Here is a 14,548-nt window from a genome sequence, read left to right as displayed (position 1 = left end):
CCGTCGAGCCGTTTCTGCTCTTGAAAAGTCAATTTGGTTAGTTTGCTCGCTAATGAAAATTATTTTTTTCTTTTTCCTCCACAAGTTCGAAAAATGTCCCTTTCTTGTGTTTCCATGTCTAAAAGTCCTGCCACAGGAAGCGCTATCTTGAAGAAGCCATTTTGGCTGGCGTGAGTAAGCTTTTTTTTTTTATCATTCACAAATTGCGTCAAAAAAAAAAGCAAACTTGTCATTAAAGTCGGAATCACATTGATGTAAACATACAATCATTAAAAATAACACACGTAACCGTTTCAGAGCAAAGAAAAAACATTTTGAATCGCAGCGGCACTTGTTTCGCCGATCCCGAATTTCAAAATTTCTATCATGATTCTAAAAAAACAAAAAGTCTGCCTTTCACACTTTACCTGGACTTTTTCCTCTTTGTGTTTAAAGCGAGTCTTCCGCCATGGTCGCAGGTACCGTCGCCCGCCCAGCCGGCCAGAGAAGTGAACGAAGAAGAAGTCGTCGTCTCCTTTTGAAGCCCCTTGGACCACGTGATGAAACCACAGGAAGAGGTCTAACAGTCACAGCCGCTCTCCTTCTCTTCCGTCTTAACACTGTGCCTCCTACAGATGGTTTGAAAAAGAACCAAAAAAAAGAAGCATCCCAAATCCAAAGTAAGACGATTCACCCAAAAGTCACAATTACTATGTACACTTGCACAATACTGAATGAGGTCACAGCATTAGAAGTTTGTTAAAAACTGCAACACAGAATTTAGTCATTCAAGAGATTGTTTTTATCTCTTTTATCTTATGACATTTTTTATCTTTGAAAAGGCAGATTTATTCAATTTTAGATTTTGCCAGTGGACTTAACATGCATTGGCATTATCGTGTTCAAGGTACTCGAGTGGTACTGGAGAAATTAGGTCGCGAACCCCACATACTGAAAAAATAGTCTCATCTGAAAATACGCATATGACACACTTTTTGTTATTATTAGCTAGTCAAGTATTTTTGGTTACATATTCAAAAGGTTAGTTGATCTGCTAGCGTAAAAGTCGATACAATAAAAGTCAGGACAAAAAGGAGAAAATATTTTTTTCCGTGCAGTTTTTTGTTAACAAACAGGGCTGTCGATTTTTGGCTGGTCTCTTAATTCCTCACTCGAATTACAAATTAAATTTAAATTTGGTCCTTTTACCTTTGCTTCAATATTTAAGTCTGGGGTTTTTTTTCTCCCCCCTTCTTCACTCATCTTGACATCTACTTTCATATCAAGTGAGTAAAACGAGAGCGCAATTTGCTTTGGGTAAATTTCCGCTTCTGGTAGGTGTCATGACGAGCATGTCCCAACACCTTAGGGGAAATGCTAGCAACACAAAACAAGTACGGATCCCCTTTCCCACCAATCTCAATTCACTTTTTGTTGTTACTATTTAACACAACTAGGTGTGAGTACATCTTGCACGTCTTTGCACGAGTGCACCAGTAAGGAAGTGATCCTAAAGAGTTGCATGAAGCCCAGGCCTTTCCTGAGGAGCCCTGACTGCTTCTAGTGATAGACCTTATCTGGACAGGCAGCAAGCTCCCCTCCCCTCCGTCCCTTGTGCTCACTCGAGCGAACATTTCGTATTCAATTCACACGTGTCCCCTGAAGTTGGCATTCGTTGTAAAAGGAAGCGAAATCCTCATGAGCATCTGCTTGTGCGCTCAATAGAGGAAGTCTTCATGAAACACAGCATGGTCTTCTATCAATACTGTCCAGCCTCCTTAGAAATGACACCCTCGTTTCCTTTTTCTTTCACATCTCTCCGATGATGAAAGTGTTCAACGTTTGGTCATCTGAGATGCCCCACAAGTTAGCTTCAAACGAGACCTTTGCTTTTGCAGCTCGGTACGTTGCTAACATATCCAAATAAGGGCAAAAGCGACAGTTGCAAGGAGCAAGTAGGCCGCCCGCGGTGTGCTCGAAAAGAAGGCCACGCTCAGCTGCGCCTGGCAGTCGCTGGCGTCGGCTTTCCTGTTTGACAAGGCGTGCGGTCGAGGAAGTCTTGCAGCATGCAGCTCAGTTCTCGCTTTTGCTCACAAGGAAGCACTTTGCTCACATGAAGCTAAACGGGCGCTGGTAATAAGGGTCAAGAGAGAAAATTCATCAGAGATGGCTTTATGTGCCTAGAAATTTCAGGAACAAATGGAAAATAAAGTAAATGATCTCCATTTGTCTGGGAATATGATGTGCTGTGATTGATGAATTTACCAGAAAATTCTTAGCCATCAAGTTGTGACCTCAACCTGAAGCACATTTGGGTCTTGCAGCACAACAACGATGCACTTAATGGCTTTAAATAGATAGTAATGTTTTATTAGTGGCCTAACCAAAGTTAGTACCTGAATTCCATAGAAATGTTGTGACTTTCAAAAGTCCATTCAACACTCCTGTGTTGCTGAATAAAAGCAATTCTGAAAGGACCATTGAAGCAAAAAAGCTTTGAATAGTCTCCTTTCCCATATTAAATAAAATCAGTCGCCATTTAAAATCTCAATTTTATAATTGCTTGTCGGATCGTAACATTTCGATTTCTTTTCTCTCAGACATTTAAGCGGGGAAACGATGCAAAAAAAAAAATTTAAAATGGCATTAAGTCTATCATCGCTACTAATTTACCGACTCGTTCTAGCGGAAGTGGCAAAACCACATAACACCCACAAACCCAGTATAAAAAAAATTGAGCGCGAAGCAGACGGTGTGATTTTGTATGTAGAAGTATAATTTAGTAAAACTTGCAGAATTAATCTGTTCGTGTCTTTTTTATTATATTATTTCAAAGTTGTTACTAAAGGTGGTACTGCTTAATTTAGGAGCCTTAATTTAGTCCAAACATGCACAATCTTGTCATTCTATCACCTTTTTAAATATTTTTGTTCTTTGTGTTGCAGTGCATTAAATTTTAAGTGTTAGTGATGTAAATCTCGCCCCCCACCCGTTTATCTCGGACTGCGAAATTGGAGGGTTTAACTTTCCAGTCCTTACTTTGCATCTTTGTGACCTGGATTTATCAAGTTACAATGAAAAGAACACCACAAGCTTCAACAATAAGCATAAAAAGTAAATTGGTCTTTCCCTAACAGTAATATAATCTAGTCTAGGCTACATTTCCCCGACAGCTATATCCCAAACCTACATATTATATTTTGTACAGACGCCCTTTAAAAGAAAATATATAGGTTGTGAATTTGGTGATATGCTTTGCTGTTGATCAGTGACTGTCAACCGGTGGTTCGCGCTCTCTAGTGGCCTGTGGTGGTATTGCAGGTGGTCCGCGAAATTGGAATTGGAAAATAACATTTTGAAAAATAAAATGGATTTATTATTTAGACTTGATTTATTTTCCAACTAATTTTGAGAATCATTTACCCATCCAAATTATGTCAAATATAGCTGATATTCCCAAAATAGATGCAAATAAATAGCCCGTATAGGTCTATCCTATTTTGGTGCAGAATAAAATAATATTCCGCCAAAGCAGTGGTCCCCGAGTTACTTCTTGTTTATAATGGTGGTCCCTTGAACAAAACCAGTTGAAAACGCCTGGAGTTGACGGCCAAATGACCTCAGTTGATTGTTGCAGAAAAGCCGTCTTATAGTTCCCCCTGTTGGTAGTTCGTGGGATTGCATTAGGTAGTGTGGAGCGTATCTAGTGTCTTACAAGTTTGAGTGACGTGGCAAAAAAAATTACTGTCGGAACTCCCAAGTCACGCCCCACCCTTCTACGCCGCTGTTCCTGTCAATCATCCTAAAAATAGCCCCCCCTGCTGACACCCCGCGTGACCGCGCATCCCTACTTGAGTCAGCGCGGAAACTCCAAAAGTCGCCTTCAGGCGTGCCCGCGCATGGCAGAAGAGCGTGTGTCAGGATCAAAGTCTGGCGTGGACGTGGAGATTAAGGCACTTGACGGCGCTTTGTGCGTGTGAGGGTGCGTGTGTCTGAAAGTCCACGCCAATTGGAAAAAAAAAGGACGCGGGCACGCGCCTCGCCTAACCTTCGTGGGACTTGAGGAAGAGTGAAGCGAGTCTATCACACCGGCGCGTGTGCGCGCTAACAGAAGAACTTTACAGACGCTTGGAACCACGCAGACGTGTTGTCCACGATGACGTCAGTGTGGAAGAGACTTCAGCGTGTGGGCAAGAAAGCTTCCAAGTTTCAATTTGTTGCTTCCTACCAGGAGTTGCTTCTCGAATGCAAAGACAAATGGTGAGTGGACGGACACAGATCTTTAAGATACTGCGTGCGTTTTTTTGCCACCTCCGGGGAGGATGTCGGCGAGGGTCGCGCGCATGCGTGTGTCCGCGTCAGCTGTCAATGCGGTGATCTCCTTTTCTTGCGGCTGATACAATGCAGAAAACTCGCCATAAAAGAGAAAGGTCAAAGATTATTTCTAAAGGTTGAAACCAATTCAAATCATTTAAATATTCTCTAGCACATATTGTTACTCTTAAAATGACAACAAAAATTATTAGTCATTTGCTATGTAGCAGGAACTGAGTTGAGTCATGAACTTTGAAGTCAACCAAGAGTCTTCAATATTCAACACCTTTTGCGTGCAAGTTAATAAACAACACGCCCGTGAGCAGCATAAGAATCACTTTTGGAATGCGACCTCGCCACCGTTTAGCGATCCTTCAACAGTCTACTGATATTTGCACTGTGTTGTGCGCAGTATATTGTTGTGACTTCCCTTCCTGACAACAGTTGTGCTTGTGGGTCAGATGACTGCGGCGCAACTTCCTCTTTCACTGGCGGACAATACAGCACACAAACGCCAAGTGTCCACATGACCCTCATGAGTTGGTGCCTTAAGACGCTTCTGGAAAGTGTACACACAACATATGTCTATTATACACACTCAAATCTTGTGTGTTTGCAGGCAACCAGACAAATTGCGTGTGGTTTGGACCAGGAGGAATCGGCGCATGTGCTCCAAGGTGGAACAACTCGGCACACGTAGCAGGAAATGTGTCAGGATTAGTCACAATTTCAGAAAGACCAACCTTTGTGTGTGTGTAGCTGCACAGCTGGCAGCCTGGAATCAAGAACCCGTACAGAGGGATGGTTCTGTGGCCTGTCCCGGAGAATGTGGACATCTCTGTGACCCTCTTCAAGGTAGCTAGCAGGCTCCAAAGATTTTGTTGCTTTTCAGATTGTGATGCCTTGTGTTGTGTCTGCAGGAAGCGGGTGCTGATGTTTTTGAGGACAAGGAGTGGACCTTCGTCATTGAGGGTGTGAGTTCTCTGCACAGGGCGAGTGGTTCCTGCTTAGGTTCCTTGCTCTGACTGTAGCGTGTGATCCAACAGGAGTGCAAAGGTCACCGGAAGGTTCTGGCGTCTGCTGCGGTCAACTTGAAGAATTATGCCAGCCTGACGCCGACGCAGACGGACCTCAGGTTGCCGCTCAAGCCGCTGTCGGTCAAAGTGGTGGAGGCGGAGCTTAAGCTGTCGCTGTCCTGTATTTTCGTGCGTGAGGGAAAAGCCACGTGAGTAGATATGCAGTTAGCTTTAGCCAGTTGCAGCTACGTTACGCTAACGCTGGCTGCGTTTAGTGACGAAGACATGCAGAGCCTCGCCAGCCTGATGAGCGTCAAACCCGACGTGGCCAACATGGACGACTTCAACGAAAGCGACGATGACGGCGACGGCAAGTCCACCAACAGCGCAGCAGGTAAAGGAAGGCCAGCATCAAAACGCCGCCTATTCCTGTTTCCTTGAACTCACCGCCTCTTTCTTTCCTCCGGCCGACGCAGCCGCGCCGCGCTCTCTTACGCGTCCCAATCGCCCCGCCCCTCCACCACCTGAAACCACAGGTAGGTGTGCCAGGTAGCTTTTTACGGGCACATGTTCCTCTGACTGTCCCACTTCCGGTTCCTGTGACCAATCTCCACTCTAACAATCATTTAACTGTTCCTCTGCCCGTTCCTGTGAATGCTTCTCTTCTTGAGACTGTCCTTCTCACTGTGAAATAGTTTCTCAAACTGTTCCTCTGACTGTTCCTGTGCACGCCACGTTATTCCTCAGCATGTTGAATGAGTGAAACGTTGGATGTCTCAGGAAACTCTTGATGCTTATTTTCCCATCTTCCCTTTCTTTCTTTTTCCTGATCACTCATCCATCCATCATTCATCCATCAGTCATCCAAGGGGGCGGTCCATCCAACATCCTCATGGCTCCGCCTCCGCCACGACTGCCTGCCATCTTCCAGGCAAAAGGTAGCCTGGAGGCTGGCCTTCTCACACTCACAAACATCTGCCCTTACTTACTTTGCCTCTTCGGACTGAGATAGTGCCTAAAAAGTCCACCAAGCATGCCTCCTTCTCCTCCTCCTCTTCCTCCACCTTCTCATACCTCCTGTTTCTTCCCCTGCTCCTTTTCATTTTCCTCCTTCACTTGCAAGTGATGGAAATATTATTATTTATACAAATCATTTGCAAATGTTTGCAAACTGTTTATTTCCCCCCCTTAGTGCTGCCCTCTGCCGCTCCTCCCGTCCCGCTGTTGAGTCGCCCGGACCTGGACGCCCTTGGTTCCTCCCTGCTGCCGGCCTTCCCCCCTCTTCCCACAGGTACAGCCTCCCAAAAAGTGGTTGCCACGGAGACGACGTCAAGCGCAAGCCAAAGTGCCACGGCTGCTTATGACATCACGGCATCTGAGCGACCAATCACAGTAAAGGACTCCAAGACGGCCAGCCCGGAGGAGCTACTGAGGGCCAGGTGGGGCCACAAAAACACACACTCTCACACACACACACGCACACCGAGTGTGATCTCCACCCTGTCTCTGTGCTTAACGTCCATGCTAACGTCACGCTAACATGCACTAACAGTGTTGGTGAGCTGGTCCGCCCCCTACTGGATGTTTCATTGGCATTTTGCTGCATTCCTCCTCCCGCCTGGAATGTCTCCATTTGGCTGAACTAAAGGAGCGCGGGTCAAACCCGATATCCGCTTTTTATTCCCCCCAGTTCCGGCCAATCGCAATCAGAGCTGATCATAGCCCCGCCCCCTCCGTGGCCCTTTGCCAGCTGTGAGAGTTCCGCCCCCCAGCGGCCTTCCACCAGCGTTCTGGCAGCTTTTATCACCCCCAAGCAGAAGTGTCTCCATGGCGACGAGGAGGCCGACAACCTTGGACGCTGTGTGGAGGCGGAACGGGAGCCATCCCGTGATAGCGTCACTAGGATGCGCGAGAGCCAATCAGGAAGCTGCTTTCCGGAGTGGGACTCGGGCGGGTGAGTTTGGGGTGAGGGGAAAAGAGAGGAAGGGAAGGAGGAAAGAGAAAAGATCAACGGAAGTGCGGGAAAGAGGAAATTAAGGGGAGGAACAAAGAGAAAAAAAATGAGCCATGTTCTTTCCCCTCTGCAGCCTCCTGCTGAAGGAGCCTTCCAACAGGTTCCCTGCCCAGGAGAAGAAGAAAGAGCAAGAAGAAAAGGAGAAGGAGAGGAAGCGGATGAAACATGAGGAGGAGAAGAGGATACTGCTGGAGGAGGAGAAGAGGCGACTCTTTGAGGAGCAGGAGGAGATGAGGAAGTTGAAGGAGAGGAGAAGGCACGAGGAGGAGAGACTTCTCCAGGAGAAGCGAGAGAGGCTGCGCAAAGAGGAGGAGCGCAAGAGGAAGAGAGAGGAGGAGGCCGAGAGGAGAGCGGAAAAGGAGAAGAGACTCCAGCAGGCCCAAGAGGAGCAGGCCAGACTTTTGAGAATGAAGCTGGAGGAGGAGGAGGAGCAAAGGAGAATGAAGGAGGAACACCGGCGCAAGAGGGAGGAGGAGACACGGCAGATGCTGGAACGGGAGGAGGAGGAGGAGAAGAAACGCCTACGACAGCAGGAGCAGGATGAGGAGAGGAGCAAGAGGCGGAGGAGAGAGGAGGAAGCAAAAGAGGAGAGAAAGAGGAGGGTGGAGGAAGAAAAGGAGGCTCAACAAAGATTAGGAGAAGAGAGTGACAGGATAAAAAGGGAGGAGGAAGAGATAAAGCTAAAAGCAGAGGAGAAAGAGAGGCAGGTGCAGAGATTGAGGGAAGAGTGTGAAAGGACGGAGAGAGCAGAAAGGGAGGAAGAGGAGAAGAGGAAAGAGGAGGAACAAAAACAAAAGGAGGAGGAGGGAAAGAGGAGGGAAGAGCAGGAACAGCGAGTCAAAGCTGAGAAGGAGGTGCAGAGGTTGAGGGAGGAGAAAGAAAGGATGGAAGAGGAGGGGAGGAAGGAGGAACAAAGGAGACAGGAGGATGAGGAGAGAAAGAGGGATAAAGAGGGGAGAGTTCAGAAGATGCAGAGACTGAAAGAAGAAAATGAAAGGATGGCGAGGATAAAAATGGAGGAAGAGGAGAGGAGGAAGGAGGAGGAACAAAAGAGACAGGAAGATGAGGAGAGAAAGAGGGAAGAGGAGGAGCAGAGGGTCAAGGCGGAGAAGGAGGTGCAGAGATTGAAAGCAGAAAAAGAAAGGATGGAGAGGATGAAAAGGGAGGAAGAGGAGAGGAGGAAGGAGGAGGAACAAAAGAGACAGGAGGATGAGGAGAGAAAGAGGAGGGAAGAGGAGGAGCAGAGGGTCAAGGCAGAGGAGGAGGTGCAGAGATTGAAAGAAGAAAAAGAAAGGATGGAGAGGATGAAAAGGGAGGAAGAGGAGAGGAGGAAGGAGGAGGAACAAAAGAAACAGGAGGAGAAAAAGAGGAGGGAAGAGGAGGAACAGAGGGTCAACATGGAGAAGGAGATGCAGAGATTGAAAGAAGAAAAAGAAATGATGGAGAGGATGAAAAGGGCGGAAGAGGAGAGGAGGAAGGAGGAGGAACAAAAGAAACAGGAGGAGAAAAAGAGGAGGGAAGAGGAGGAACAGAGGGTCAAGGCGGAGAAGGAGATGCAGAGATTGAAAGAAGAAAAAGAAAGGATGGAGAGGATGAAAAGGGAGGAAGAGGAGAGGAGGAAGGAGGAGGAACAAAAGAAACAGGAGGAGAAAAAGAGGAGGGAAGAGGAGGAACAGAGGGTTAAGGCGGAGAAGGAGATGCAGAGATTGAAAGAAGAAAAAGAAAGGATGGAGAGGATGAAAAGGGAGGAAGAGGAGAGGAGGAGGGAGGAGGAACAAAAGAAACAGGAGGAGAGAAAGAGGAGGGAAGAGGAGGAACAGAGGGTCAAGGCAGAGAAGGAGATGCAGAGATTGAAAGAAGAAAAAGAAAGGATGGAGAGGATGAAAAGGGAGGAAGAGGAGAGGAGGAAGGAGGAGGAACAAAAGAAACAGGAGGAGAGAAAGAGGAGGGAAGAGGAGGAACAGAGGGTCATGGCAGCGAAGGAGGTGCAGAGGTTGAGGGAAGAGAAAGAGAGAAAGAAAATAGAGGCGGAGGAAGAAGACAAGAGGTGGAAAGAGGTGGAACAAGAGGAACGTCAAGAGGAGGGGATGGCAAAGGTGCAAATGGAGAGATTGAAGGAGGAGGAGAAGGAGGAGAGGAGAACAAGGAATGAGAAAGAAGAGGAGACGGTGAAGCAGGAGATGTTTAGTTCACCCTGGCTCCCTCGAGTGGACACTGATTGCCTTAAAGCCCCGAGTCTCAGCCAATCAGAAGAGACGCCAGCAGCCAACCAGAGGTGAGTTTGGCCTTGAGCTGAGCTCTCCATGCATCGGCCTCAATTCCAGACTGGGAAGATGGGCCCGTCCAGCTCTATCTTTATTTCTTTATTTCTATCCTCACAAGAAGAAGTCTGGCCGCCAAGTTCTGGTTCCACTTCTCTCCTTTTGTCTTCCACAGTGAAAGCGCCGATGCTCCCGTTGGGCCAATGGTGACCGAGGCCCCGCCTCCTATCGTTCCTGCTATGTTAGAAGATGAACAAGCGAGAGAAGAGCAGGCGAACCGAGAGACTTCAAGACTTCCGGGAGAAACCGTGCAGGTGCCCAGATTTGAGGAGCTGGCGGAGGAACGCGTGGAACAGAGGTGACTGCTGGCCTGGTGTGGTTGCATTTGATTTGAAAAAAACAAATTCTGTATGCATCCTATAGTTAGGTTTGTCTCATCTAACTTGATGGCACATGATGAGGTCATGTGACGGCAAGCGGGTCACGTGACCGGGCTTCCACAACCCTACGTGTGGCTCCCAACGGGACCGGCTAACTCGTGCTGTCCCTCGCCTTTGTTTTGTCCAGCAGTTGCGAGACGGTGGCCGAACAGAACCGACAATGTTCTACCCGGGTCGCGTCCTCGGGTGGGATCGCGGAACCGGAGCCTGGCCCCGCAGACTCACAGCGCCTCACTTTTGTCGCGAGCCTGCGCCTGGCCGCAAAGGAGCAGGAGGAGGAACGAGAGGAGAGGCGCAGGAGAGAAGAACAAAGAAAGGAGAAGTTGCAAGTGGATGAGGAACTAGAGCAGAAAAGGAAAGGAGAAGAAGAAAGGAGGGTGGAGCAGGAAGGCAAGACGGAAGAAAAGGAGCAACAAGAGAAGAGAGAAGAAGGGAAAAGAAAGGAAGGCAGAGAGGAAGACAAGGAAGGAGGCCAAGAATGTCAAATGAAGAAGAGACAAGAGAAAGTGAAGCGCATTAAGGAGAAGAAAGGGCAACACCACCAGGAAGTCACTAACAGCCAATCGGAGATCGGACCACTTCTCAAAGTGGCGGAGCTTCATGACATTGCCTCTGAGGAGGAGCAGTGTGAATATGATGAGGAGGTCACCTCACAGCTTGCATCACCTGGGATGATAAATCCTGCTGATCCTGGTCCTCTTCCCGGTCCTCTTGGTCTTCCTGATTGTTTTGCTTCTCCTGGTCCTCCTGATGTTCCTGCTTCTCCCATTTCTCTTGGTCCTCCTGGCCCCCCTGGCCTTCCTAGTCCTCCAAGTCTAGGCTCAGTTGTCCATGGGGAGGCTGGTGCCGACGTGGAGGAGGTTGAATTTGAGCCAGGTCACGAGGATCTGGGCTCCATTTGGTTGGCCGAGCTCTACATGGGCGGCCGCGTGGCAGGGTGAGTGTGAGTGTGTGTGATGGTTGGACTCTGGCCTGCCTGCACGTGGCGCTGCCGTCCTGCGTGGCCTTCATGATGTCTGCCCTGCATGAACGCTGGCATGCAGGTTGAGGGAGATCATGCAACACTCTGCTCTCCTCAGTTGGAACCAACACAGCTGGATGACAATTGGCGACCTTCTCGGCCTCTAGCGGAGCATTTGATGACCTTGTCAACCCTTGTCTTTTCATTGCAGACTATCTGGTGGCTGTCACGGTGGTGATGATGTCACACCGAATGGCGGCGCGGGGCAAAGCGGTCCGGCCGCTGTCGTCTCCCAGCACGACGATGCAAAGGACCGTGTCAGCAAAGAGCAACATTTGCAAGAGGAAGAGCGTCTCTTATTGGATAGAATCCAGGTGATGTCATCGTACACGCCCCCCAATGCCAGGAAGCTTCTGGTTCCCGCCCCGGAGGAGATCAGCGATACAGAGGCAGAACAAAGGCCGAGCTCGTCGGAAGAATGCGCGTAAGTCCACGTCGTTACGCCGACTGGAGTTGAGCAACTGCATGAGAGGATGAGGAGTATGATGCCGATGTTGTTCTTCATCTTCGTCAGGCCTTCAGAGTGGTGCGCACCCTCACAAGTTCCGCCAATCAGAGAAGATGCAGACGGAAAGGACGACGACGGCGGCGGCGAGGTAAAAGCCGCAACAGCCATGACAGCCAGCCAAAGGCTAACGTGCTAATGCGCTAACGTGCGGCCTCCTGCAAGGGCGTGATGACCACTGGCCAGTCGCTGCTGCGCTGGTGTCAGGAAGTGACGGCGGGCTACGCGGGCGTCCAGGTCAACGACTTCAGCGCGTCCTGGAGGGACGGCCTGGCCTTCTGCGCCCTGTTGCATCACTTCCACCCCGAGCTCATGTACGACACGTCCGTCCATCCGTCTGTCTGTGCGTGTCAGCCAGCATCCTCTTTTTGTCCCTTCAGAGATTTTCAGCAATTGAAAGCTCACCAAATGGAAAGCAACAACAAAAAGGTGAGCTGATGATGTCATCACAGCGTCAACATCCTTACCTGTCTGCGTCCTCGCCGCCAGGCCTTCGCCGCCTTGGAGTCGGTAGGCGTGCCGCGCCTCCTGGAGCCCTCCGACATGGCGGCGCTTCCGCTTCCCGACCGCCTCATGGTGATGACGTACGCCAGCCAGCTGCGCACTCACTTCACGCGTGTCGCGAGTCGCCCCGACGAGGGAGGGGCCGCCGAGCCGGTCCCCCCGCCGAGAGCCAGGAGGCCGCTTCAAGGTTGGTCTGAACAATTTCAATCCAAAGGTCCAGACCTTCATGAGTCATTGCACTTTGTTCCCTTGCAGAAGAGGCCATGCCTCCTCTTCCAAAGGTGAGCGCCGTACACCTCCTCCTCCTTCTCCTCTTCTTGCCTGATTGTTTGATGTTGTGTTCAGGATGAAGGCAAACTCCTCATCGAGTCTGCAGCAACCACACAGGAACACGGTTAGAACCTCAAGTCACACACACGCAATATAAAATCAATTGATTTGAGTGCGCGTGTGTCGGTGTGTGCGCAGAGTCCCAGCTTGCCAAAGAAGACGACAAGATAACGGTGAGTTTTCTTTTGTCTCTCAGTTTTGAACTTTGACGCCGTCAAGTGAGCAGATCATCCTGTTTGGAGACATGTGATGATGTCATCAGCAGGTCTACAACAATCACAGCTCATTTTTGGACCTTCCTGCTGGCTTTCTTTCCTCCCCATTTCCCTCCTTGCTTCCTTTTTATCCATCCTCGCTTCCTTCTTCCCTGGCTCCTCGGTCAGCGTCTTCAGGACACGAGTCAGTACGTGCTGAGCGAAATGGCGACGTTGGAGGCGGAGCAAAAACACGTCGACAGCAGGGCGACGGTGGTGGAGCGACGCCTCAGGAGCCTCATGGAGAGCGGTGTGGTGCACGCACTCAAGCGCAAACGCACCCTCGCGTTCACTCGACACCACCTAAGGCGTGTAATGTGACAGGAAGCGACCGAGCTGAGGAGGAGCGGCTGATTCAGGAGTGGTTCACGCTGGTCAACAAGAAGAACGCCTTGATCCGGAGACAGGACCACCTGGAGCTGCTGTAGGTCACATGATCATGCCGAGCAAAATGATGATGATGATTATGATGATGACGACAGGCAAGAGGAGCAGGACCTGGAGAGACGCTTCCAGCTGCTGAACCAAGAACTGCGAGTCACCATGGCCTTAGAAGGTCAGCCGAGTGGACTCGCCTCACCCGGCTCGTGTCATGTGACCCTTCTGACAACTCGTGTGTGTGCAGACTGGCAGAAGTCAAACGCCCAGCGAGAGCACGAGCAGCGACTCCTGCAACAGTTGGTGTCGCTGGTCAACCAGCGTGATGATGTCATCCGAAACCTGGACGCCAAGGAGCGAGGGTGCGTGTGAGCCGCTTTTGGTGTTTTTGTGCCTGTCTGTGTGCGACTTTGTGTTGTTTTTGCGATGTAGGGCGGTGGAAGAGGACGAACGTCTGGAGCGCGGCCTGGCGATGAGGAGACGGAAGTACAACGATAAGGAGAAGTGTGTAATGCAGTGACGCACACGCCCACATTGACGTGCACTTTTTATTTATTTATTGTCGTGTAGGTTGTTTTCTTCTGCTCAGTGTGTTTGTGTGTGTGTGTGTGTGGTAGCTGTCCAAATTGTCCAGACTCACAAAAACAGCCTTATGAGTGTCAAAAGAATTATTTTACTGTTTTAGTCTTTTTTTTTTAATTTTCTAGTGTTTTTTTATTTGAGACTTGATTTGACTTGACTAGCCAAACGATGTTTGACGTTACCATCCACCAGGGGGCGCAGCCACGATTATGCCACCAAGATTGTAATACTTTTTATTATTGAAATAATAAATTATTATAATAACTCTAACAGGCAAGTTATTTGCTTGGTGAATTTTACACGAGTTGCTTGTTAGTGAGTAGAGACCAGCAGGGGTCGCCGTGCAGAAATGTTTTTTTTTTTTTAACTTGTGGTTGTTATTTGCGTGCGTGAGATACCGCAAAAAGACAAAAGCAAGAAGAGTTTGCAGTGCCAGAAGCAAGAAGCGAATCCTCAACATGCCTGAGGGAAATATGGAAGCAAAGTCAGCACCAGGCCTTGAGAAGATGACGAAGGCAGAAAAGGAGGCAAGGGAGGACGGGTGAAAGGGTCGACGAGAAAGGACTCATGAACTCTTAATGTAAATAACGCTGTGAACATTAATCTTGCAAGACCCTCTCTGGTCTCCATGATGACTTCTTGCACATCTGGGCCCGCCAACAAACACAAAAACTCAACTGCACCCAAGTGGACGTGATTGGCCGAACTGGATAGGATTCGATTTGACTGGATCCAACTGGCAATGACTTGATCGAATAAACGGATTTGACTAGACCAAATATGAGCTGACTGGACCTGAAGCAACTGGAAGTCACCGGTCTTGACCGTTCCCAAATGAAAACAGTGGCTGGCAGGACTAAATAGAGACCAGACCCAAATGCATCAAAATAGAACTAACGACACCCGACGGAATCTAAGTGGACCTGACGTAGCTGAACTGGAACTCGCTC

At 49.0% G+C, this 14,548-nt stretch overlaps 1 protein-coding gene across 7 annotated transcripts; it reads left to right on the top strand.

The window, feature by feature from the left end:
• Positions 1–3,780: 3,780 nt before the first annotated feature.
• Positions 3,781–13,866, top strand: LOC148386243 (EH domain-binding protein 1-like protein 1). 7 transcript variants are annotated; one of them, XM_088398989.1, is made up of 26 exons: positions 3,781–4,239; positions 4,913–4,970; positions 5,053–5,148; positions 5,214–5,267; positions 5,340–5,518; positions 5,585–5,703; positions 5,786–5,845; positions 6,170–6,247; positions 6,502–6,748; positions 7,000–7,263; positions 7,397–9,598; positions 9,760–9,942; positions 10,152–10,961; positions 11,197–11,469; positions 11,560–11,641; positions 11,716–11,864; positions 11,931–11,979; positions 12,040–12,241; positions 12,310–12,335; positions 12,400–12,448; positions 12,523–12,557; positions 12,768–12,888; positions 12,963–13,062; positions 13,121–13,194; positions 13,264–13,378; positions 13,449–13,866. In XM_088398989.1, the coding sequence occupies exons 1-26, from the start codon at positions 4,136–4,138 to the stop codon at positions 13,534–13,536; spliced, it is 5,817 nt and encodes a 1,938-aa protein (XP_088255115.1). In that variant the 5' UTR covers positions 3,781–4,135; the 3' UTR covers positions 13,537–13,866. The 7 variants fall into 7 exon arrangements, with proteins under 7 accessions (XP_088255115.1, XP_088255116.1, XP_088255117.1 ...); XM_088398990.1 differs by having other exon boundaries at positions 3,782–4,239; positions 12,777–12,888; XM_088398991.1 differs by lacking the exon at positions 6,170–6,247 and having other exon boundaries at positions 3,782–4,239.
• The last annotated feature ends 682 nt before the right edge of the window (positions 13,867–14,548 follow it).

Source organism: Syngnathus floridae, chromosome 15 (genome assembly GCF_059516105.1).
Source record: "Syngnathus floridae isolate MCC-2025c chromosome 15, RoL_Sflo_1.0, whole genome shotgun sequence".
Lineage (NCBI taxonomy): Eukaryota > Metazoa > Chordata > Actinopteri > Syngnathiformes > Syngnathidae > Syngnathus > Syngnathus floridae.
The sequence above is the reverse complement of the archived record's forward strand: the minus strand, read 5'-3'. Positions and strand labels throughout refer to the sequence as shown.

Excerpts from the sequence above, each read along its gene's own strand:
- LOC148386243 (XM_088398989.1), top strand. The coding sequence starts at position 4,136 with ATGACGTCAGTGTGGAAGAGACTTCAGCGTGTGGGCAAGAAAGCTTCC. Across the intron at positions 4,240-4,912 it reads CTCGAATGCAAAGACAAATG|GCAACCAGACAAATTGCGTG; the intron begins GTGAGTGGACGG and ends GTGTGTTTGCAG. Across the intron at positions 11,980-12,039 it reads TGGAAAGCAACAACAAAAAG|GCCTTCGCCGCCTTGGAGTC; the intron begins GTGAGCTGATGA and ends CCTCGCCGCCAG.